This window comes from Onychostruthus taczanowskii, unplaced genomic scaffold, assembly GCF_017590055.1.
Source record: "Onychostruthus taczanowskii isolate IOZ18803 unplaced genomic scaffold, ASM1759005v1 scaffold23, whole genome shotgun sequence".
Lineage (NCBI taxonomy): Eukaryota > Metazoa > Chordata > Aves > Passeriformes > Passeridae > Onychostruthus > Onychostruthus taczanowskii.
In genome coordinates this window covers 2,591,646-2,617,943 of record NW_024499573.1, presented here as the reverse complement: position 1 = coordinate 2,617,943, position 26,298 = coordinate 2,591,646, and the positions used below count along the sequence as shown (strand labels likewise).

The window sequence follows — 26,298 nt, the reverse complement described above, 5'->3', positions numbered from 1 at the left end:
TCAATTTTTACAGAAAATCAATAAAAGTATTTCATCTAATTTTTAATAGTCCTTATGTGCATCTATGACAGCAGTACAGCTTTAACAGTGGGACATTCTTATTTTATTACACAAAGAAAAAACAAATAATGTTTACAACAAGTAGGTGGAGTTACACTTTGTAAAACTAGTGCACAATAACAGAGATTCAGCTACAACAGTTCCAGGCAGGTAATAATCAGATTTCTGTAACAGCATTACACTTTCTTTTTCTTTTTTTGCTTTTTGTTTTTAAAGACATGAGACAAAGCTTTTGCAGGTGATTTTAGTCACATTTGCTTATTCTGTTAACATTTCTGTGTTTTACAAAGTTTCCTTTAAACAAGATTTAAAAAGGACAGTTTCTCTCCTTCCAACTCAGTATTAAAGAGACATTTTCAAGTGGAATCTTGTAGATACCATAAGTCACACTTAGCTAGTTATCATATAATGAATAGGAGCAAATTGTGCATCTCATGCAAAATTATTAAATATAATCATATGCAATTATATATTTACTCTTCTAACCAATACTTCATCAGTTGCTTTTTTTTGTTTTGTTTAGACAATTATTTTTTATCCCAAAATAAATATTCTATAGCTTCAAAACATATTCTCAAGCAAAGATGATACATCTTGCAGTTAAAACTTTTTATTGCTCTTTAAAATTGAAATATAATAAACCAAATTACATTTGAAATATCCTTCAAAGTATTTACTTCTTTAAACTATATATTAATATTTTACAATTTAGCTATCCCAGTGTTCTTCATTTGCATTACTTATAACCATAATGGTTTTGTTGTAATCTTAAAAAAACAGTAGCAATCATATTTATAAGGTATTAGGTCAAATGTATACTTGTATTCTTTTTTTTTAATGTCTCTTTTAACCAAAAAAGCTATGCCAACAATGACCACACTTAATTGATAAAGAAATAGAGTCTTAGTGTAGTTTTTCTGTATCTCAGGATTGGTGTAAGCAAGCTAGTAGAATAGCCTCTTGCTAAGATAAGCTGCATCTTCACTCAATGTTGGTCACTATCTTTATAGAGACATGGTCTAAATATGTGCAGTCAAATTTGTGCTCACTATCTACAATGCAAGATTTAATAACTGTATCTCTAATTTGCAATTCCTGCACTATTTGACAATTTGATTTTTTTTTAAAATTTTTTATATTTTAGAAAAGATCTTTGATCATATATTCTCTTTTTAGCTTAGAACTGACAGTATGTTTTTATGTTTCTATGGCTACAAAACATTTAGTCTAAAAATGGGGAGAACAGTCTTATGTTACAAAACATTTATAATTTCTTTTTTAGTTTTAGGGTGTAATGATATCTAGATTGAGAAATATTTGAATGAGAGCTTGAGTCTCTACAAGAGCATCTTGTAACATTTGAACTTACCTAAAGGATTCAGAAGAAAGCAAAATGGCACTGGAAACTCTTTTTATGTATTTAGAGGCATTAATGCAAAGAATATGGGGGATTCTTATTGATGTGTCTTCCTCCTACCTGTCTGCCTGCCTGCATAAATGTGCAATAAGCTACATAATGGCTCCTTTCTCATACAAATGACAAATAGGACCTTGAGCTTGAATGGAGGAACCAAAACAGAGCAAAAATGTTGTTGTTCAATACATGTTCTCGTCATGTGTAGATGTGACACCAAGGGACATGGCTTAGTGTGGACTTGGCAGTTCTGTGTTAACAGTTGGACTCAATGATCTAAATGACTCAATGAACTAAATGATTCTATGATTTTATAATTATTTCCTTTGCTTTTTATTCAATTCTTCTACGAACTTTGCAAAATCTTTGATAAAGGGATGAAATTTGCAGAATCATCTTATTCTTTTTTCTTCAAAGCCTTTTTTTGTCTCTTCGGGCAAACCATGTGGCCCTCTGTTTTCTAATTCTTAAAAAATAATTTGTAATACTTTTCCTAATTTATATTGATGTGGCTGTGGTATACCTTTGAAGTTATGAAGAATAGATGATGTAAAAACAGTGTTTTAGAGAAACTAGGTTTTTTTCAAAGTGTTGACAAATTTATATTAGTTACACCTCTGAATTATTTTCAGGTTAAAATGTAGGTATTCATTCAGACACAACTTGTGGAAGACAATATAAAATTTTTAAATCATAAAACGTGGTATATCACAGTCAGTAAAAGCACCAAAAGCAATGTTTAGAATATTTACATAACAAAACCAAGACCTAACTGGTGTTAAGTTTTAGCAATAACTATTCAGGTATTTTAATGCTGGTTTTAATACATGATATGGGTTAAACCGTCTCTAATAATATTATGTGGAAGTATGTTGTTTTGTCTAGAACAATCTTTTGCCAAACATAACTGAATACTTGATTTCTGAGCATAATACTGAATACGTACAATTTTGAGTGCAATCCAATGCAAGCTAGTTAAGAGAAATGTGTAGAATTACTGCACAAAACTTTTGGGTCTGATCATGATCTTTACTGATTTAAAGGGTTGCCTATATCCAGTGGGAATACCATCAGAAATACCATGCCACGTACCCCAGAAAATGCCGTTGCGAACGCCTTTGTATTTCTTGTGGTAGTACTTGCCGTTGAGATTGGCTGACAAGCAGGCATCAAACCACCAGCCAGAGCTGTAGTAGGCACCACAGTTTCCCGAGGGATACCTGTCATTGTCCCTGTCCGGGGTTGTGAAGAACTTTTGGTCGTGGTTGTAGTGCCTGCTGTAGTGCAGGGCATCTCCTGCTGTGCCGCTGTAGCCGTGGACGCTGAGACGGTACTTGAGGTACTCGTTGGCCACGTAGAAATGGTCGTATTTGGCATATTCTCTGATCCCATTGAAATCCTCGAGATCAATTCTCAGTTGCATTTCCTGGCTCTTTGTCAGGAGGTGAATTTTGTCATTGCCTAGCCAGAACTCCCTGCTGAGGTTTCCAAAGCCGTGTTTGTAGTCATTCCAGGTTCTGTTGAAGTTAGTGCTGCCATCCTGACGCCGTTGCAGCACTGTCCAGCCGCCTCCTTGTGTTTGCATGTCACAGTAAACTTCAAAGCTCTCATTTCTGGGATCAGGACTAATCCTGTAGATTCCATTACTCCTTCTCCCTGCTGTGTAATGGTCAGCACAGTCTCTCTGCATTATTTGTATAACTGGTGAAAGAACAAGTAGTGTTAGAATAAACTTAATTTCAATTAGAAAATGTAACACATTTTTACCCAGACTGATATGGCATATAGAACTTGCATTGGAGAGACTTTTACATTGCAAATAGTGTTGAAATAATTTCAGTTTTAAAACACCTTTTAAATCAGAAAAACACCTTTTCCATCAGATTTACTTTATAACAGACGTCATCTAGGATCTCTGCATCAGATACCTGTTTAAAAAACCCATCTGAACTACATTTTTTAATCAAAATGCCTAATATAAGGGCATTTTGATTATTTGCTTTCCTTTTTGTCCTTTTCTCTACTCTATCCTTTCATTATCTCATGTAAATTCAACCGGATTTCTTCAGTCCATATTTCTAATGCTTTGTATTTACACACTTGCTGCTTTTTGTATTTAAATGTGTAGCTTCACAACCTGCCTAAAATGTACAGCTCCATCTGGCAGTATGTCAGAGAAAGAGCTTTGTCCATGTGGGAATGATGTTAACCTGGCTATTGTTAAATAAACATCATTTGATAGAGAACATAACATCATTAGGAATGCTTTGTGTGTTAATGTTGACTGTACTTTAGGAAGCAGGAAAAAAGTAATAAAATTGCCACATCTGTTGTTGTAATTGAGTGAGTCCTAGAAAGATGAAGGTGATGTTGGTTTCCTGTGTACGTGGCATCTCTGGGTTTACAGAAGGAAGAATGTTAGCATCTACTGTTAAGAGTACCTTCTTCCCACCAATGGGTGATGTGTTTTATTCACAAGAAGAATACCCCCAGGCTTTTTCCTCAGAGTGAAAATCCATTTTTGATCCACAGTACCATCCAGAAATTTCATTCTGTTCAACAGCATGGTATTAGAATTCCATATTCTTAAGAGATATGGAGAGCTCTCAGAAGTTCTCAGTTAAGAGTCAAAACCCTAATCTTCATTCCTATTGCAGATTTCAATGTATAGGCATTTTCATTTTCAGATTCCGTTGTAATTTTTCCTAGAAAATTTAAATAAACTACTTCTTGAAAGGGAGAAGTGATCTCAGGCTGCAGCAAGGGAGTAAGACTCAGGACTTCTTGTTTGCCAGAAAACTGGACATTTATGAAACCATGAAATATAGGAGTCAAAGGCTTTAAAGCCAAATCTAAATTCACAATAAACTCTCATTTATTTCAGTGGACTTTGTGTAAAATCTTTGGTGGACTAAAGTTCAGAGCAGTTATTAACAGAGAATATACATTTCAGAGAAAATGCTTCTATAATCCAATTCAACTCCTATTTAAGTAAAGTTTTAGTATTACTTTCAGTGGATGCAGGAATGGCTCCTGAATAGGAAAAGTTGTAGCTGTTTTCCTTGCTATCTTTCATTGCTGCTACAAATGCCTTTAGCATGTTGCTGTAAAATATAAGGAATATATACATGATCATGTGCCCTGACCACTACCCAGCATTTCAGTAAATATGAGGAATATCAAAAATTTATTTAGTCTGTTATTTAGTCTGTTTTGAAGTACTGTACTTGAATGTGATTTATTGCTCATTATTAATATAACAAAAAAATCACTCATTCTTTTTGTGGATGTTTTGTATCTGAATGGACATAATTTATTTGTAGTGATTTTTACCTGATTTGATTACTGATACTGTAAGAGCATTACCTTTATATTGCTTATTTGCTCTTTTCAAAGAAGAACACTTTCAAGAATTTCAGCTGTACATACACTGTACACTTGCAGATCCTTCTATTTTCAATATGTGTAGATGGAAGGGCAATTTTTTTTTTAATCTTGGATGCAAAGCAAGAGTCTTAAAGATTGTAAGGCAGCCTGCTCTTTCTCTGTTTTGTCTCTTGAGAGCTTTATCTTCTTATGTTTGATATCTAAGTGGTAGAATACACTGACAATCTAGGGAACAGTTCTTGTTTTCAAGGGTTCCTATATGTAATATAAAAACGTTATTACTTTAAGAAAACCCCTCAATCTTGACTTAATAACAACAAACATTAGAAAGAGAGCATTGGTTCTATTCCTTTATTATAAGAATTAAATGAAAAAAAATAAAAGTGGTATTTTCAAGTGATAACACCTGTTTTCTGTTTTATAGTGCTTGTATATTAAATTAATGCAAAGGGTTTAGTGTTAAAATGATGATACATGTGTTACCCGGTCGAGAAGTGCTGTTAGTAAGCTTTTTGTAGCTGAGCCATTCAGATGTTTGCTGTGGTTATAAGAAAATTATTTTATTATCCATTAAAAATGAAGTGTTTTGCTAGATTCACTTGATGATTGATGTTGTCTTGCACCCATTTTTCAGAGCATCTGCAGTTTTGCAGTGAGAAAAATTAAAATGGCAGTTTTCTAAGCACACCTAGAGAAAATTTAACCCTTTTCATCCAAGGAGAAAATAACTCAATCTTGACTTAATAACAACAAACATTAGAAAGAGAGCATTGGTTCTATTCCTTTATTATAAGAATTAAATGAAAAAAAATAAAAGTGGTATTTTCAAGTGATAACACCTGTTTTCTGTTTTATAGTGCTTGTATATTAAATTAATGCAAAGGGTTTAGTGTTAAAATGATGATACATGTGTTACCCGGTCGAGAAGTGCTGTTAGTAAGCTTTTTGTAGCTGAGCCATTCAGATGTTTGCTGTGGTTATAAGAAAATTATTTTATTATCCATTAAAAATTGTTTTGCTAGATTCACCTGATGATTGATGATGTCTTGCACCCATTTTTCAGAGCATCTGCAGTTTTGCAGTGAGAAAAATTAAAATGGCAGTTTTCTAAGCACACCTAGAGAAAATTTAACCCTTTTCATCCAAGGAGAAAATATGTGTAGGTCACTGATGTTTCATGTCTCTAAACAAGGGTATTATGGTGCAAAATAAAGTTAATTGTTCATGTTTATTTATTAAATTGCAAAAAATTGTCCTTTAAAAATTAATGTTTCAAATCCCTAAATGAAGTCCAGTCCTAGGAGGGACTGAACACCTGCAGCTCTCAGTAACCCTCTAGTGGCTGCTGAAATGTTTTACAGGAGTATAAATAAACACGAAAAGAGCAGATACTTGTGAATGTAATAACACAGCTATTTGTGTAAAATATATTTTCAATTGTTTACCTAATACTAGTGAAATGCACTGAAAGCTTATACAGGCAGTAAGAATTAACAGATTACATACCAGGTTTTGCTTGCATTGCTGGGCACTTAGAAGAACATTTGTTATCCAGGTTGTTCACAGCAAATGTCAAATTTGCAACTTTGCTGTCAACATAATGTTCCACATTGTTCATGTTTATGAGGCTCAGCTTCTCTAAACGACCCTGCAGTGTCTGAATCTGGCTCTTTGCATTTTTTAAGCTGGTTGCCATTCTGTTAACTTTGCTTTGCAGTTCCTGTACTCTGTTATCTTGGCTTTCGCTGTTTTCTGCAGCGTTGGGTAGCAGGAATTCATTACTTCTCTCTCTTTCCTGGTTGTCATCTGCTTGCAGCTTGCAATCTTGGCAGCATTTTTTCAGCTTGTTTACTGATTCTTTAAGGGTCTGCACTTCTTTGAGAGTCTTCTCCAGCAGTTTGAATTCTTTGGGTATCTGGATGGTCATCGGAGGCAAATTTATCTGATAAGGACAATCCTCTCCTTCATCACATTTCTGATTAGTTTTGAGCTTTATGGAACAAGTCTCAGTAAGTTTTGCTTCTTTAGCATTCTCTTCCTCTTCTAAAATAACTGCAAAAACATTTGTCAAAGCAAGGAGAGTTGACTTCAGCAAGACTATGTAAATGAGGAGCTTCATCTTCACCGAGAAACTGGCAGTATGAGGAAGTATGCAGAAGTGGAACAACTTTATAAGGGCAGCTTGAAGCCTGTGAGTTATCAGACAGCCTACACTGTTCTCAGAAATGGGTGGGAGTGCTTGCATCACGAGTGATTAATAGCAGAGCAAAGTTAGGTAGTGCTTGCAAGAGTAGCACATTTCAGTGAGTATTTCTGACTCAGAGCTAGTGTATGTAAGCCAGATGATGAAATGCATGTGTGCTGGTAAATTATGCCATTTAATTTAATTCCTTGTTGTACATGGATTTTCTCTTTTTTTTGGAAAAAAAAAAAGCAGGTAGAGAAAGTGAAAACCAGCCTTTTTCCCAGTTTGAGGTTTATCACAGCAATAGCTTTACTGACAGTCAGTCCCCTTTTCCCTATTTTTTAACTTAATAGATATATTAATATAAATTATTTAAAACCCCAAACATGTTGAAACACATGTACAATTTTGGTTCCAAACATTTTTCAGTATACAGTCACATGTTCAGGAGGATGAACAGCACTTTCTCCTTACTATTTCACCTAGCCCACCTTAAAATAGTTATTTGGAATATTCATAATCTCTATGGCACATCACAGTTAAAATTCACTATTATTTGATTTGGGGTACTTCTTATTGAGCCTTTTTAAATAAAGGGAAGTGAATTTAAGCTAGTTTCCCCTTTGATGCATCAGATCCTACTTGTTAGACTAATTGTACAGGAAACCCAAAGAAAATCCTGATGTTCTGATTATTGTCCCAAATTCTAAATCTACAGTGAGGCAGAGACCTAGGGATGAACTCTCTTCTGTTTGAGGTTTTGCTCTTCTTTTTATTGTGCATGATATCAACTTTCAGAGTTAATCATATACTTTACATGACTGATCGCTCCAAATGAAATACTTCTCCAGGTGACAACTGCCATTTTCATTCTACAGTCACCTTTGCCATTCTCATGTGATACCTGTACAGTTTTAATTATCTATGTAATTTTCCTTGTACCTCAAAACAAGGATACATGGGTATGTCTTTATGCATTCACAGCTCAGTCAAGAGTCAACTTGTGTAAGTAAAGGGTATTTACACCAGTTCTTGTTTAATTAGTCCAATCTGAACCATTTCTTTCCCTAAACCCAATTTGAAATTACTCATAATACAGATTAAACATTAAGCAGACATTAGTCACACACATAATCCACAGGTTCGTGATCTCTGCAATGTTACCAGCTGTTATACACACCACATGCTTATATTGATAGTACAGGAGGGAGGCTTGGTAAAAAAAACCCTACTTGTCTAACCCCTGCAAATATTCCTTCAGATTCCTGCATAGGACAAAAGTTTAGGCACTTTCCTATGAGATGAATGTATCTTTCTTGTATTCTAAATGAACATCCCAGAACCTGCCATGATTCTTTTAGTTATGCGACAAAACTGTATATCCCCCTGTCAGATTATGGTAGTTCCCCAGCAACGAGGTGAAAGCCACCCCTGCCATTCAGGTGTAAGATACTGACATCACTTTGGTTTTATCAAAACTGAAATGTTTGTAAAAGATAAAATGTATGATTTTAATTTGCACGTAAATTTTTTAAATTTTTTATTTGATTAACAGGACGCTAATTTTTCATTGTATCAGTCTAAAATCAGATATTTCTGAAGGCTTTTTCTTGTGTATCGCTGCTACTGTCAAATGGAGAAAAGCTATACCAGCCTCTTTGGAGGGGCTTTAGAAATAAAACAGAATTCTTAAATCCTTGTTATTTGGGAAGCCACATTCCTCCCACATTCTTGTTTGTTCAGTTTACAATTAACTCTGCTATCTGCTTTGTGACTTTGAACTGTAAAAACTGTTCTGTATCTGTAAAATAAATAATAATTATCCTTGATAGATCACATTTTATGATTTGCCTTGAAATATTTAAATGTATAACAAATATTGTTGTGATTTGTGATTACTGTGCTACGTTGACAGCCCAAACTATCTTTAGAATTTTGTAACATCTAGAAGGACAGAAGTTTTTCCCCATACTAAATGTAAAAAAAACCCTTCAGACAGTAAGGTGAGGAATCTGAGCTTTTCAGCATTGCTGTTCTAAGACATCCATTCCTTAGTCCCATATATATCTTCTTTTTGTGATATTTACTTCCTGCTTTGGACGAGACTTCAGTAATCTTGAGTTGCTCTGTTATGCTCCTGATTTCATTCTTGGTCTGATGTTCTGCTCCTAAGCTGTCACCAGTCTGCCTGGAGTCCAGAAGATCCATTTCTCCTCCAGTCTGTATGCTTCTACATGGAGCACTCATGTACTGGCCTTTCTTCCTGTTCTTTAGGGAGTGTCCATTCCCAACAATCTGTCATATCTCTTTTCTTTCTTCAGGAACCCAAAAAGCATGACATAGCCTTTTTCATGTTTCATGTCTCTTTTCCTTCTTGGAATAAATTAAGCAAAGTTTCAAATCTGAGTTTTTCAGCAAAGAGGAAGGACGCTGAGTAGTCTTAAAACTGTAAGATACTGATGCAGTATTTTAATGGCAGAAATATTGGACCAAATTTAAACTAAGACCTGCTGTTTGTTTATAAACAGTTTCTTCCCAGATGGGGTTTCTCTAGATCTAGAGTGTTCTGCATAATACTAAAAACTTTAAATTAGTTAAGCAATCACAAACCCCAAAAGCCAATCTTTTCCAACTATGAAAGCATCTAACTGAATAACAGCTAATGACTGTAACTGAGACTTTTCTGCTAAGGTCTTTGCTTTTTACTTAACGCTAATTTTCTTTTAGCTTTTAATCTCTTTTAGTCTACTTATTAGGAATCAATTTTCTTTTCCTGTCTACTGAAGAGATATCTTTATCATACAGACATCTTCCTTAAGATAAAGAAAATAACTGACACCTCAAGATACTCTGAAATTCTACAGAAGATTTTAATTAGTTCACAGTGATTGCAAGGTTAAAGAAGCGATATATTTCATTTTATTAGACTTGTCTGAGATTGTTTATCCAAGGTTTATCAAAACCAGCATGAACCATTTCCCATGAATTTTTAAAGTAAGGTTTTCTTTCTTTTTCTGGCAGATAATGGAATGTAGGTCAAGCAGAAAACAACAAAGTTATGACTGTAGGCAGATGTTAATTTAACTAGTGACTGTGGCAATTTAAAACACAACAACTTGGCATCTGTTTGATTTCTGGCTTTGTTCTGGGAGTCAACATCTCCTGCAGAAGAATTGCTGCAAAATATCCAGGTTTGTCTAAGCAGTTCAAATTATTGGGATGTACAAACCTGAAGTACATTGGAACTCATTCATACAAACCATTTTGGTGGCAGATAGAATGTGTTGAGATTCAACTGCTTCAGTAATATTTCTCACATTCTTTGTAGACTTCAGCAGTTCTGTGATACATTTTGACTGAGAAAGAGAATGACAAGTAATTAGATTAATTTTCAGGTTTTTCCACAATGTGGAATATATACCAAAAGTCCATACTAGAAAGAAATTCTGATTTAGAATTCTTTCTGATTAACTAAATTGTTTTCTTTTTTAACTCAGTAATCGTTCTTCATGCAAGCAGTCCTTATGTTGTCCACTGGACTGTGGGACTACCTATTCAACTTCCTCATGTGTCTGTGAGAACACATCAGAACACAAAAGGAAAGGCAGTCCTATTCCATTTGTTATTATAAATATTCTTGTTCAGATACAGATTACATAGAACTAGTGGCTGCATGGCTTTCCTACCTGCTTAAATTGTTCATTGCTTTATTTATAAATTCTGGCAGCAGACAGAAAGGCACCACTGACAGAGCATGTAAGCAGTGGATATGATATTTATTTCAGAACTGTAAATATAATACACATCATAAAATTCATGTGGTCAAAGGAAATCACTCCTTCTGTTAAGATGACGACCATATTTGTAAAGAAGGAGGTCCACAAAACTATATTCTTATTAATTTTATTTCTCCCATGACATCTGATCTGCCTGCTCAAAATCTACAGTTTACTGCTGACTATTTCCTGTATCTGTAACCATGGAAGATGCTGTAGTTAGTTCAATATACAAAGAGAATAAACCCAAATGCACTTTCAGAGTGATGATATACCAAATACAAAAGTTCCTTCCTCCTTTGTGTTTTCAGAAAAATTCCTTTCTGATTCATGCTCCAATAAAAGCAGCAAGTGTAAGACTGTGCTGGTTACTTACTATCCTGATTTCAAGCTTTGTAACCAAATGAAATTTGATGACAGCAGGAAAGCTATGTCCTTTCCTGAAATGCCTGTCTTATCAGTCTCCTATGCCCTCTTTTCTGAGCCATGCAAGCCTCAATTGGCCAGCAGCATAGTCTCACCCACTGTACCATCTTGATTGTGTCTGATGTTTATATTTTCCATGTAGGGATTGCTTTTTCCCATGAACTGGGCAACAAAACTACTGTTCTGAACTATGCCTTGGGAAAGAATTTGGGATATTATTTTTCCTAGTCATTATTTGTTAGTTTTAGGAGGCTCTTCAATAGTTTATTTTTCATTAAAGGATGCCTGGTTCATCCATCTGTAATTAAAGAAATAAAATTGTAGAAGTTTGGTGTAAGTGTATCTACTGTACATAAGTGTATTTATGATTTGTGTGTGTGCCATTACTCCACCTGACTACATTTGTGCAACCAATAACCTGTGTATGACTTCAAGTGTTGTTGCTTGTCACCTAAATTAAATGTTTAGGAAACTCAGTGACAAATATTTTTCTACTTGAAAAGCTAATAAATAGGCTTTCTCTATGGACTTCCCACACTTATTCTAAAGTCTATTTCCTGTAATAAATGTATGTAGTTTCAGGTGAGAATGATGAGATCTTATTTTTAAACTCCACTTACAGTATTTATTTAAAACCCTCAGTGCATTTTTCTTTACTTTCTATCATCATAACCTTTCTCTAGAATAATGACTTAAGCAAGGCATATCATTCTCTAAATATCTGCAGTATAGCTATTTCTGTGTGTGCTTTCAGTGTTTCCCAATCGCCAAAATGGAATGCAGAATTGCATACCAATAACTACAATTTATTGCAAACTAAGTGTTTACAGTCTTAAATTAGTGACTTTTGTCTTCTTGTTTTAAAATACTTTGAAATATGTGCTGAAGCCTGCAATGTTGAGTAGAGAAATTATAATTTTGTAAGTATTAGTCTTCCATATGTGTATGAATATTTGAGACGTATTGAAAAATGCAAACAATGACTGAATAAAAAGCGTAAATATTATATTTTCTTGGACTGTGTTTGGCTTTTTTTAAGATTGCCATAGGTTCCAAACACAACCTTTTGATTGGTTTTCCTTCATATTTGGATGCTTCATCTTGAAGTAGCCAGGACATGATCTTCAGAATTAGTGAGAAGTTTTGAACTTGCTCCGAGCAGTGGGCTGAACTTGAGTAGGAATCTCTAGTTCCCTTAGTGCGTTATCATGGGTTCAAGATTTTGCCCAGATAATGTGGATATACCAGACAGGCAAGCCAAACACCTGCAGATATCCCTAGCCCTGTGCTTCTGTGGAGACTGGTATCCAGCAATATGGACAGAGTGCAAGAGTCATAGCGTGGGTTCAGTGTGCTTGTACCTGTTGCCCTGCTACGATGTTGAAACAACCCCTGAGAAGGTGGCGTTGCCTTCTCCTCCAAATGAGGCACACCTGAGCTGTGTGCTGTGCCCAAAATGTGTAGCTTCATGAAGATTTTGACAGAGGAGGCAGAGCTCTCTATTTAAAGAGGAGAACTTACCCTTTCTCTTTGCTTAATGTTTAACCTTTAAATATTATAGAAAAGAAGTAAGAAAAGCTCTTCAAATAAACAGCACAGAAGGAAACTTCCAAACCTGATGAAACAGACTGGGCAGAAGAGCCATGTGCCAAGGGGCTAATACTATACTGAAATCCTGAGTGTATACAAACTATAAAATATATTAATCCATTGAAATTTTTCTCTAGTCTCCTATTAGGAGGCAAAAGAGTTGTTTGATTAAACATTTCAGATATTTAAAATAGCAACTGAATAAAAAATGTTGGAAATTTTGTGTTAAAATTATACTGTGTAGTCAAAATATCTTGTTACAGTTACAAAACCTACAACTTATCATGAAGAAAAGCAAAGCGTTGTTATTCCACTTGAGCTTAGAATACATTTTAGTTGTTTTGCAGTAACTGCAAACATAATTAGAAACATGTGTTAGCTACATCATTTCTCCAAAATGCAGAGACTGTAGGCGCTGCTGAAATTGAGTATTTCCTAAGAAGACTCAAGTGCTTCACTTTAATAATGATTGTAAGTAATTGATGTTAAGTGGTAATTTCTGGTGGTGACTTTATCTTCTGTGCTTGTTTTGTGTGCTTTTTTATCAAAAACCTGTGAAGAATTAGAACAATATTCAGATTCCATAATCTATTTATGTTTAATATTTGGCTGAATTTATTAATTTCTGGAGAGTCCCAAAAGAACTTTAAGAGCCTTGAAATTTGGAATGGGAAATGTGCCTAGAGTTCTTATTTATATCATATTCCAGTTAGAGAAAACTTGTTTTGGAATTTCAGATGAGTTCCTTGCTGCATTGTTTTGAGCTGACTGTCAGAAAGAGTTGAATGTAATCTGATAAAATGGAGAATGCCCACTGCACTTAATGCAGAGTGAGGAGGTGTTGATCAAGTTAAGGCCTGATTTCACTAGTTTTGATCACATGGATGAGTACCTCATTTATCAGGTGGTAAATTAAACCCTTCTGTGGGTTTAATTCCCGTTCCTATTCTGACATATTCTCTTTCTTACAAACATCTCTATCCACCTTCCAAGCTTGGAGAAACTACTGTGGTCTTAGATCCAGGGGCTTGTGTGCCCAAAGTCAAGCTGGAAGGATATAAAAGAGGTCCTTCAGATAGTGTATAACCTCCCATAGTGCTCACTTTTCTTGGAATTTTCATCAGGAGGTTTTCAAGACAGGTCTGATGGGGAACTGTTGCTAGCAAGTGAATATGGACTTGTAGAGAGCAACGTTTTTCAGGTGTACAGAACAACTATTTGAGCATAAGTATGTTCTGTTTTTCTCATGGACTCCTATATTTGAATGAGTCCTGCTCAGAGACAGAATATCTACCTTTTCCTGCTAGAAAAATATTAAGGATATATACTTCCCTTTCAACTTTTCTGCAAAATTTTCCTCCACATTTTTTGTAATAGGACATAATTGGCCAGCACTTTGGGACTTTTCACTGACTGAAGGAAAAAAAATTGCTTTGGAACTTGGGTTTGGGTTTGGTTTTGCTTTGTTATATTTTGTTTTGTTTTCTTTTTCTGGTAGAAAAGCCAGACTTCAAATCACGTAGCAATATAAAAAATTGTAACAAAGTTAGAAAATCACAAGGGCAATTTAAGGGTAACTTAATATGGTAAAATAAACATAACAGAAATTTTACATTAAAAGAAAAAGATTCAAGTAAATCCAGTAATAAGACACATAATTCCATGTAATTGCATTTATGGGAGTACGGGGAAATGGAAAGCAGAAAGTTGCCAGGCAACCATTTGTTAAAAGACAAATCTTAATCCAACTTTCCAGTAATTCTGCATTTAGATAAGGAAAAATTATTCTGGTTTATCCAGATGATCTATCAATGTTGAGTGTGTTTGAAAAGGTATGGGCTCCCAGTACATTATAAAATGAGAAAGAAAATCTGAGAAAAGCAATATACAGTTAAGTACAACTGACATGGAATGGGACTGGAAGACTCAACAAGTCAAGAATATTTATCCAACTATATTCCAGACTCCAGATCTGAGATCACCAGTATAATAAAATTACCACAGTTCTTACAAGGGCATTATGGTTAACACAGGACTGAAAAAAAGTCCTCCTCAGTTGTCATTTAGAAGCCCTTTTTTTCTCACTTCTTCATCTTCTCACTCGCTCTTTTACTTTTCAGTGTAGCAATGTAAATAGTTATGCTGAGGAGACCTACATTTCACCTATCCCAGCAATGTGAGAGCTTCTGAACAATAAAATGAACTGTGAGTGCATAAATACTGTTCGTTATTTTATCATTAATGTGGGAGAGGCCATCTTGAAAGAATTATATATCTTTATATCAGGGGCATCATCTCTTGTCTGGTTTTATCATCACAATTAATACAATTTTTCTGGAGTGTAATTACATTTGCTCCCTTCTTCCACAAAATATTTCTTCTCCTCAAACAGTTGCCTCTTTCCCTTGTGCCTTCACAAGAATCTTGGAGAAAACAGTATACCAGACTTTAATAACAAATCCTGGGACCAGGGTAGCCCAGTGCTGTCTCTTTGACAGCTCTCCCAAAACCACTGTGGTAATGGGAACTACCTGGTGATGAAACTTTCCAGGAAGTCTCACTGCCTTTGACATACTGGTATGCCATCCATGCAGCCTGTCCTGTGTAGTGCTCAATGTACAAGTCTTCACACTGCATAGGACCAACCTCCTTGAAAGAGAGCTCTTAGCTCTGAGCTGAACTGAGAAATTAGGCGTGGAATCTGTAAGTTTATGGACATAAAGAAGAAAACAGCCTCCAGGACAAGCAAGTTTATTTCTGTGGAAGCATTGTCAAACATGGTGTAGATCTGCAGTGAGAACCTAAGCAGTACAAAAACCTGTAATTCACAGGTACAGATCAGAGGAGTGTGGAGAAAGCGCATTAGTGAGGTACCACACAACTATATCTATGTATGAGGCTAAGAAATAAATGGGTTGAGAAAGGGAAATATTTTCTTTCTCACAGAAGACCTAGATAGTATTTTGAACTTAAGTGAACAGTATCTTTGATCATACAGAATGCCAAAATAAATATTTGAGAGCTGCTTATCTTCAATCTCATGCAAACAAATGAAAGGCAAACCTTCTATTCTGGGGGTCTCAGGGAGCAAAGATTGTCTTTGCTACCATGAAATATTTTGAAACAGATCTTAATAAATAAAAAAAACTTGAACAATTATTAAGAAAATATATGCTTCCTTTGACACATTGACTTGTATTCTGCTTCTTGGCCATTAGTTCTAAATGGATTCCTCTGAATATTCTGAAGGTTGAATTATAACTGCTGGGATTTTCTTGGTGCTGTAGTAATTTCACTTCTTATTTCAGGAGATCTACATAATCACATTTCTTGGCAGGGTCCCATAGAAATTGCAGGTTTGACTTGCTGCCCCACAAGGCGAGCCATGGACTTTGATAGAGGTGGATCAGCTTACATTTTTAATTGGATTTAAACTGGTTCTCCTTATTTGTGACCAAAGGAGGGGAAGACAGGTTTTCTAAAGCAATATCAGAAAGGTTTTTTAAAGCACTATCACCCAGGAATAGTGTGGCCAGCAGGACCAGGGCAATGATTGTCCTGCTGCACTCTGCGCTGGTGAGGACACACCTCAAATCCCATGCTCAGTTTTGAGCCCCTCACTACAAGAAGGACATTGAGGGGCTGGAGAGAGTCCAGAGACTCTATTAGGAACCAGAGAAGGGCAACAGAGCTGGGGAAGGGTCTGGAGCACAAGTCTGATGAGGAACAGCTGAGGGAGCTGGGGGTGTTCAGCCTGAAGAAAAGGGGGCTCAGAGCAGAACTTACTGCTCTCTAGAGCTACCTGAAAGGAGGTGTAGCCATGAGATCAGTGTCTTCTGCCAGTGGCCTCAAGTTGCACCAGGGGGAGTTTAGATTGGATTCCATTTGGAAACATTTCTTCACTGAAAGCCTTGTCAAGTATTGGAAAGACTGCTCAAGGAAGAGTTTGAGTCACTATCTCTGGAGGTATTTAAAAGACCTGTTTGATCTTGGTGTTTGCTGAAGATCTGCACAGGTAATGTCTTCTGTTGCCTGGGGATAATCCAGTTTTAGCCTAGCTCCTACATTTTTTACAACCCTATTGCCTGCAGAGACACTTTAAGCCTCAGTTTTGCTTGCGTGGGCCAGTGAGTTTATACCAAAACTGAACCAGTTAAGCAATGAAAAGAGGTTACTTAGAGCCTGAGTTCAAAGTCAAAACAGAATTATCATGAAATATTAATACAGACAGAAAGTCAGAGAAGAAATGGTACAGTGCAGGTAGCACTGTAGTTGTGATAGAAACACTCTTTATGTTATTACATTTATGCCTTGAATTTTTATGAAAATAAGCTCTTTTTTTTGTCTGTTTATTTGATTTGGTGGTGTATTTAATTTGTTATGTTACCAAAGTCTGTATAAACTGAAAGGCTGCCAATTACAGTTATAAAAAGTTGCAGCAGAATGAAAGTATTAGTGCTTAGGAGATTTCATAACTGTCTGTTTGCCTTCCATAGCTATTTTCTGCTGGAAAAATCACAGACACCAGAGTAGCTGAGCTGAAGGAACAGTACACCCTGCTGCATGAGGCTGTGTTAAGGTATAATATTCCTTTTCAGACTTTCAGTAGCCAAAGCATTATATTTTTAAAGTACTTTCTGCTCATGCTGAAGCCTGATTATCATTTAAGGCTTTCTTACAGTTATAGTTCATAAACAGGAAGCCAGAACACAAGGTTGAAAACCACTGTTATTTAATAGGAACTTCCAAGTTAATTTGGGATACTTAATTACTTGTTTGAAACACATCTTTGTTTCTAATACAAACATAATAATATTGAGAATGGGTGTACAGACAATTTGCAAGTTTAAAATAAATATGTATTTGACAATCCTATAGCCAGAATTGTAATACATGAAAAGACTGACCTACTGAGCTGACATCGTAGAAAGCAACTGAAGAAGCTAAAGGCTCATTTCTAAGAAGGAAAATTAAACTGTCACTCCTAAATAGGTGTGAATTTTACCCTCTGAGAATACTGACAGTCATGTTAGACAGGACTGCCAATAGATTTTGATCAGAAGCCTAAGCTTTGAAGTGAAATGAAATTTGGAAATAAGGGTATTAGTTGTGAGCTTGCCCTGCACCAGTCCTTGCTGGAGGAGAGAGCAGAGGTCATGCTCATAGCCTGACGCCAGGCTTGGGCAGGGCATGTGTGAGTGGAAGGAGAGAGACAGAGGGACAAAAGGGAACACAATACTACAGCTGTACCAGGTGAACAGTGTGTCCCAGAACACAGCAGTCCTACTAAAAATACTGCAATATCACATTAGTATTTCTTAATAATAATTTTATACTACTTACAGTATACTTGTAATTATCAGTAAAATCAGCATCATTATATTCCTGTCACATTCTTGTAATGCATACCATAGTATCCACTGTATTAGCAATATTTTTTATCCCACTTTCACTGGCAGTCCAAATTAAAAACGTTATGGCAATTCTGCCATTAAACTAAAGCCTAATTTCAGCATTCTAAAACTAATTCGGGTTATACTTGCTTATTTGGATGGTGCTGGGATTTGCTGTGCCTCCTGGCAGTCTGAATAGCAACAAGTGCAAAGTTATGTAAAGTAATTTGAAAAAGGGTTCTCAAAATACTAAAATAACAGTTTTTCTTGAGGATAGCTGAGCCTTCTGGTTTTGTCTTAATAAAATGGGGAGTTGGGATATGGTTCTGACTCTGTGAAACATCATCTGACTTTATTTCAGATTACTGAGACAGATAGCAAATCTTTCTGAGAAGCAAAGTTAAAAACAGCACTACTAAACCAGTTCAGATTCCTAGAAAATACAAGAAGATTTTTCTAACTGCTCATATCTAAACATATTTTGTGGTGTTTGGATTAATTGATAGAGACAGTGTCTACCACACCGGTGTTCACTGAGCTGAATCAGAAACCAGTAGCTGCTAATTAGTTGATTTTCAGCCAGTGTTAGTTTGAAAACAGTCTTTCATTGGAAAAATACAAACATATTCCTACATGTTTTATGTATTTATACAGTATTCTTTTATATGGGACGTTCATTCATGTAAAGGCAATCCCTTTGTGTGTATAGCAAATGGAATAGGGCCTGAGTGTAAACAGGACTCAGCTGTCCTTCCTGTCACACTTAATACTACCCTTAAAAGAATGAAAGCATGAAAATGTTAGATGGTAGATTATATCTCTCATTCTTTCCATCATTCTTACAGGAGTATGAAATGGCCGTGCTTTTGTAAGAAATTGGATCAGGCATCTTGATGTCCCATTCTGTATTAGAAGTAGTTATGTGTCACGGCAGAACATCAATGTGTGAGCAAGCACTGATTCTCACAAATAAATTTCTCCTACTGCTAAAAGGAAGCAATGGAAATCAATTACCAAAAATCTATCATGATTTCCAGTATACTTTAAGGACATCAAAACTGGGATTCAGGCATCAAAATTAGGATTCAATTGTCCATATTTTAACATCAGTAGACAACCTCATCTGAACAAGGTACCAACGATCCCTTAACACTCTATAGAAAGAAATGGGGACCACACACTTCCTCCTTATTCAGACATCTACTATGGTCTGGTTTTCTCCACCAGCTGTAAGGACTGTCCTGGTGGTAAGTGCAGTATGTGTGTGTGGATCAAGAACTTATTTTTTCACATATTACAGGTGAATTCAATCCCTTTCCTAATTAATGCCCATCTGTTCTAGTGTTGTTGCAATGCCATGCTAAGACAAATGACACAGGATGAGGTTTTCAAGCTCTATGTGTTTTTTTCCTTCCTTTATTAGCATATAAAAATCTCAAGGAGAAAGCCTTATACATCTTAAGCAGCACAGTTCCCTGTGACAGCTGTACCAAACTATTGCAACTGATCTCTCTGATATACAATACAAATTTGTCTCATATCTTGAACTCAATTACTCTGTGTGCAGGTAGTTTCCAAGGCCGTTGCCAATGTACACAGAGCTATAAGTGTATAGTGCAGTCCTCTGTTTAGTGGCAAATTTATTTCTTGCTTTCAGTTTGGCACAATTTGGCATTTCTAAAAGCTGAAGTTTGTCACCTGGCAGATAACATCTTTCATACTTTTCTTCAAAGTCTTAAGTGGTTTTGAATTTATGATTGCTGAGAATAGGCTGTCATCCCATTGTGGTACTGTCTCACCCATCCACTTTGTAGTAAAATATTGAAGTATCTAATCTTGTATTTGGCCCCTGAAAACCTTTTTAGTCACTCAGTTATGTGGCTTAGTTGTAGATTTTACTTATATTATCTCAATTTAGGAACCTAGTATGAGTATTCTGGTAACCTGAACAGAAAGATACTCAGATAATAATGAAGATTCATTAGAAGACTGGGAATCTTATTTTCTTAAGCCTCTGCTAAATTGCTAATTATTTCACAAATTCAAAAGCTGCCACATCAGACTGCACAAACTTACTTTTGCAGTCATGAGACTCTGTATGAATACACTGTGTAGATGTGCAGTTATTTCTTCATTGTCTTCAATTAAATTTAAATCAACACATGAAAAAAATACTGATGGCATCTGTAGGGAGCAAAATCTAAATTCAACACTCAGTTCTTGCTTCTGTTTTTCTTTTTTTTATTATCTTGAAAGAATAAATACTCAAAATGTTGTTTTCATTAATTCACTTACATGTTTATGTAACTTTATGTAAAGTGTATATGTTATGAAAGAATTGTGTTTGAAATTGTGTATTACTACAACCAATTATATTTTCTCCCACATCTGCATGCATTCTGTTAGATTTAAAGAAGATTTAAATATCATATAGAACCCAGTGTCAATATGTCTGTTTATTTTTTGCTTAACATATATGTGTAAACACATGAAATTATTTGTTCATTATGAAGGCACACTCTTTTCTGTTGAATTCTGTGGTTTTCTTATTTTCTAGTTTAGAAAAAGGAAGTGCTTATCTGGGGAGAAATGTTGCATGAATCAAAACTTTTGCTGCTATATTATTTCAAATGTGTTTGTGCAGTATTGTCAGTTTTATATTTTGTATTTTTATCATCATTTTACCATCTCAACTCTATTCTTTGGTATTATATGTAATTTTGTTTTCTGTTTAAGCCATAAATGTCAAATTTGAGCCAAAATTTATGCCTAGAGTTTCTCAATATGGGAAAATCTAAGTTCGTTTGTTAAGAAAAAAATTGCCCTGTATTTTTCATTAGTAAAAGGAAAGTGATAGAGTTCTTTATTCTTCCTCATAATTTGTGACTAATTTTAGTAGACCATTATATAACAGTCATAATGTAGTAATATTGAAGAGGCGCACACAATATTTCTGTAGCATAAAACATAGATTTATGTGTAGTGCACATATTGTATATGAATTGTCATACTGTTGTTCCCTTTTAGAGTTTTCCATAATAATCAATGTATTTTACTAACAGCCTTTAGGATGTTTTTCAGCTATCACCACACAAGTTTTTAAGGATATTTTGAATACCAGTCTCCAGACACTGACAGGAGGTAGTTTGTTGTTTCTGTGGAGCTAGTCTGGTGATACAAAGCAGATCATTGATCTACAGTAATTATAATAAGCTTCCACAGATGTCCACAAATGTATTTTTAGCTTTTGTATCATTACATGAGTTATTTCAGGTCTTGGTAGCACTACAATAGTAGCAAGATGTAATTCATCACTGGGGAGATGTCCCACTGTTTATTAAGAATCTAAAGTTGTCATATAGTCCGGACTGGACCTTGTCCTGGTGGATACTTCACTATTATAGGTCTCCACACTGGATCAGGTCTAGCCTTTGGCACTTCTTAGGATAAAATGGATTCCCTGTCTTTTCATTTTTGTCCAGGAAGTGTTAGACAAATAAATTTGACCAAGTAACAGTCTGTCATCTGGTTAAAATTAGATGAGATGAATCTCACTCCAACTGTAGGTATGCAGAAAAACCCCAGAGACCAGATTCCACTGCTCTCATGGCATCATAGGATGATTTGGGCTTGAACAGAATTCAGGAGGTCCAGCCTCCTGCCCAAGGCAGGGTCAACCAGGTCAGGCAAGATTATACAGATCTTAATTCCATCTCATCTTGAAAACCTTCAATTAAATATTATAGGTATGTAAAGAAGTATAAACACAAAGCTTGTGCTTCACATTGACTAGTTCTAAATGAGTCTATTTAATGCAGTTTACAGGAATCTGAGACGCAGCTGTCGCAGGAAGCCGAACGCCTGAGTGCAGAACTGGAACAGCAGTGTGAACTGGAAAAAGCAGAACAGCTCCCTGAAGAAGCTTCCAGTGAAGGTTTCCAAATAAGGCAACAAATTTTCAGCTGCCGAAGCGAATACAGTGCTACTAAAGGAAGAGTGTATGAAAATCGGTTGAAGATAGAATGGTAGGTGAAAGTGGTCAAATGATGCTCACTTTATCATAGATAATGTAAAAAGAGGATAAATAGAATTAAAATCAGTCTCCTTTACATTTTACATGGACACATTTCTTGATGGCTGTTGTTAAATGAACGGCCACAAACTTTTCCCAGTTGCAGCAATGTGTCAGTGATGAATAAATTTACCATGGTCAGATTTGTAGATAATTGTAAATTTTGAACAGGGTTAGAAGGGGTTCTTTAAAATGCTGTTTAAAATGTACTGCATTGGATGAATAATATTTAGGTAGGGAAAATTAACATGAGTAATTCTAGTCTAGAACACCTTCAATACAAATGTTTAAAGTGTCTCAGAGACCTGTTGGCTTGGATTTTATGGAACAATGTCATAAATAGACCCAATGCTATTTTTAACATCAGGAGCGTGGTGTATTCAAGTTTTTGTATTCAGGTATTCAAAGGGGAAGAAGTACTTGCATATTCTAATGTCAGAAAAATAATAAATTTGCTGTGAAAGGAGTGAAATCTTAACATTTCTATATAAGGGAAACAGTCCAGAATTATCTTAACGTTGTATACATTTCAATTATCTGCATACTTTGTAGTAAAATTACAAGCAGAAGTATTGCAGTTGTAAAAATAATGCACCTAGGCAGATGAAATCAGATTTTTATTTTATGGGGGACTTGCTATTTTTACCCATCTTCAATCCAGCTGTAGTGTTGTAGGTGTGTATACAAACAGGCAATATCAGCATCTCAGCAGTTAAGATTATTATTCTTCAAGGAAATCAGGAACACTGTACATACTGCATGGAGTAGGTTTTTCTGGGATTCTTTCTTCTTTTTTTTTTTTTTGGTTTTTTAGAGCCAAGTATTTGCTCTAAGAAACTAAGAAAACGAAGCAAACTGGGAGTGGGAAAGAGACATGGAAAGCATCTGGAAAAAATCATTTGCTATGAGATAACTAAGAAACATGAAATTTCCTGAAATAATTATTAAATACAGAATTTATTGCAATTTCCAAGCAGTCCAGAAATGAGATCTTCAGAAGTACCATGCTTTTTAACCATTTGTCCTCATATCTTTTGAACATTTTTCTCTGATTTTGCATCAATTTCCAAAAAAATTATGAGGATTTATATGTTTAGGTAATATTTTCCCATTCTCTACTTTCTACCTCCAGTGAAAATGAGTACTGTATTCTATACAAAATGCAGTGTAGGCATTATTTCAATTATCCTGGCACATTTACTGGATTAATTTTTATATGTGAACTGAATACTTTGCAGATTAAAAATCCACTTTTTGGGTCAGTCATGCTGTAAAAAATATTCCTTCCTTGTAGTAAGAAACTTATGTCTTACGTATTGCCCGGGATCGAACCCAGCTGTACAGTCACACCAGAGGTCTGTGAGGTGCATTATCTAATGGAGACCAAAAGTGCAGCCCCAGCCTCTTGTATGTGGGGATTTCATGAGCCAAATACAGTCCTCTGTGTTTGGGAATCCTCAGTTGACCCCTATTCCTTTGAACTTCTGTCTCCTCCAGAACAAACTTCTGACATTGCAACATGCTGGGCAAGGCGTTGCACAGATTAACTACGTAAGAGCTGTCACATCCTTACTTTTTTAACCTGACCCCTACAGCTTCACTTAGTGCCCTGTAGTTCCTGTATGGGATGAGACAATGAGCATCTGATTCACTGCTGCAGAATGGTTTGATAGATCTCTTTTGTACAACCCTTTGCCCCTTTAATTTGTCCATTTTTCAAACTTGGGAGCTACAGATTATTTAATTGCTTCCTGTTTGGAATCTGTTTCATGCCTCGTGGTAGCATTGGGTCTTATGCGTGTTGTGGGTGAGGAGTGAGAAGGATGTGCCTTGAATTTGCTTACTGGGAGAGAAATTCCAGAAATATTCAAGAAATTGTACTGATTTTGAGTTGGACTATTCTAGAACAAACAGGACTAGCACAATATGTGTGAGGAATGGGTGAGTGAATGTAGTGGAGAAATAAGAAGTGGACTATGAAGAAAACCAGATGATTTGTGTGAATACGTGTTTGTAATGAAAGGATGAGTTTGGTGCCTGGGAAAGACAGTGAATGTCTAGAACAGAGTTGTGAGTATCAGTTGATCTAATAGTAACACTGGTGTAAAATGAAGATCCATATGCTTGCTGGTTTTATCCAAAGAGGAAAGCAATGTTTCTGAAATATCTGGTGCATGGACAATGTCACAAAGCGGAGGGAAGCTCATCAAAAGTATTAGAAGTTTGCTGTTAGGTCGCTGTTTAGTTTCCTTAATTTCTCAGGACAAAAAGTCATGGCCCAGCCTCTCTTGGCCCTTGATCTCTCTGGAACACAGTTTCCCTTGTTGTCCAACTGTGTTAATACAGTCCCAGCTGTGCTTGGCACTTACAAATAAATTTCTCTTTGGGAGTTATGACTAATGGCTGTTCAGTCTGAAAACAAACATGTTGTTTATTTACTTTTGTATGTATAGCAGGCAGGGAACATGGAGGGGGAAAGGTTTTGAACAGTTTATCTGTATCTCTTATCTACTGCTTTATCCTTTTTTTAGAATGTCTACTCAGATCTAGTGCTGAGCTGGAAGTGAGAAATCTGATCATGTTTCTCTGGCTCTGCAGATCTCTGTTCTGCTGTTTCTGTAAACCTTTATTTCTCTGAAGCATCCCTCTTATCTCTGATGACTTTATTTCCTGCCTTAATTCACTTTCTCTGGTATCTAAGAGTACTTAGCACCTCTTTTGCACTCAGATTCAAATCTGACAATGGCAAGGTTTCACACTTGAGGAGTCATACAGATATGCCCTAATATTAGTGAAAGTCTCAAGGTCTCCTTATATTGCATACTCTTCTCTCCCTATTTAATTTCCTATTTGCTTGCCTCTGTAAATTTTTTCCAGACCTTTCTGAACAGCTGAAGATGATATTTCATTTCCTGTTTTAATTCTTTATTGTTCCAATGAATAGTCAGCATTCCCAGAATAAATTCAATTGCTTTCTGCATTGAAGTATCGTCAGGTTTTCAGGAATTTTGTGACTTTTTTCATCTTTTCAATAGGTACATGAGGTATTCAGTGTATTTCTTGACACACTTCAGCTGTCAGGGAAGTCACCCTGAGGGTGACTGCATGGATGGGGTGTGTTCCCACCGTAGATATGTTCCTCCTCTTCCAGTTTGTGGCCTGGATATTCTGGGCTCATTGCTGGTGTGTCTGCCTGAGAGCTCAGGGGGAGAACAAGGGGTGGAAGGATTTTACTGAGCTTATAAAGTTTGGGCCACCATCCCAAAGTCAGAGCTGACTCTGGGAGTATTCTTCCTCTCAAAGACTACTTGGCAAGGGTAATAAAGTAAAAGGAAAAAGAGTCATCTCCACTCAGTTCTGCTAAAATTGCATTCAGAGCCATGATATTTCTTCAAATAATTCATAAGAAGCCTCAGTAATAAGAATATAGATCAAAAAATGGAATTAGTGGAACAAGAAGGAAAGAATCAGTGTGATCAGCAAGGATTTGTTCTGGCTTAAGGAGAAATATCACTTTAATGTTTGTGTGAGTCTTGGAGTTCTGATTTATGAGACAAAATAAAGAAGAGCTGGTTTTCTTTATTACACAGTGGTATCAACAGTAGTGTATTGTTGAGAAATAATAAATATTAAATCTAAATTTATCATCTAAATACTTCATTTAAAAGTAAGCAATTAATTTGTACTAAATTTATCTATAACAAGAGTTTGTGAGATTAAAGGTGCCTGATGCTTGGAAACAATTTTATTTGGGAGCTGAGGTCCAGTCTCCAGCTCTTACAGTGATTTATTCAGGTGACAAAATAGCTCCTCACTGAAGTACTCTGCAACTGCATGCAAGTCAGGATTGCAAAACTGATTTTGTCCTTGTAGAAGCATTGCAAATAAGTAAAACTATTTCAACACTTTTAATTATTTCTATATTAGTCACTCAATAATTAGAAAGTGAAAAGTTAAGCTGTTATCCATAGCTTCTCTAGTAAAGAATTACAGGC

The 26,298-nt window shown here is 35.7% G+C and overlaps 2 protein-coding genes across 2 annotated transcripts in view; one reads left to right on the top strand and one right to left on the bottom strand.

The window, feature by feature from the left end:
- Window positions 1–26,298, top strand: part of CCDC146 (coiled-coil domain containing 146) — a 60,452-nt gene that overhangs the window by 7,430 nt on the left and 26,724 nt on the right. The window contains exons 2-3 of the mRNA XM_041405507.1: window positions 17,335–17,417; window positions 22,050–22,256. Coding sequence (XP_041261441.1) covers window positions 17,335–17,417; window positions 22,050–22,256 — 290 coding nt within the window. The remainder of the gene's footprint in view (window positions 1–17,334; window positions 17,418–22,049; window positions 22,257–26,298) is intronic.
- On the bottom strand, window positions 62–7,030 carry FGL2 (fibrinogen like 2). Its single transcript, XM_041405508.1, has 2 exons — window positions 6,368–7,030; window positions 62–3,175 (listed from the first exon to the last, which is right to left on the bottom strand). The coding sequence occupies exons 1-2, from the start codon at window positions 6,978–6,980 to the stop codon at window positions 2,469–2,471; spliced, it is 1,320 nt and encodes a 439-aa protein (XP_041261442.1). The 5' UTR covers window positions 6,981–7,030; the 3' UTR covers window positions 62–2,468.

Coding starts and splice junctions, on each gene's coding strand:
- FGL2 (XM_041405508.1), bottom strand. CDS start 6,980: ATGAAGCTCCTCATTTACATAGTCTTGCTGAAGTCAACTCTCCTTGCT. Junction 3,176..6,367: donor AGCAATGCAAGCAAAACCTG/GTATGTAATCTG, acceptor TTCTTTCACCAG/TTATACAAATAATGCAGAGA.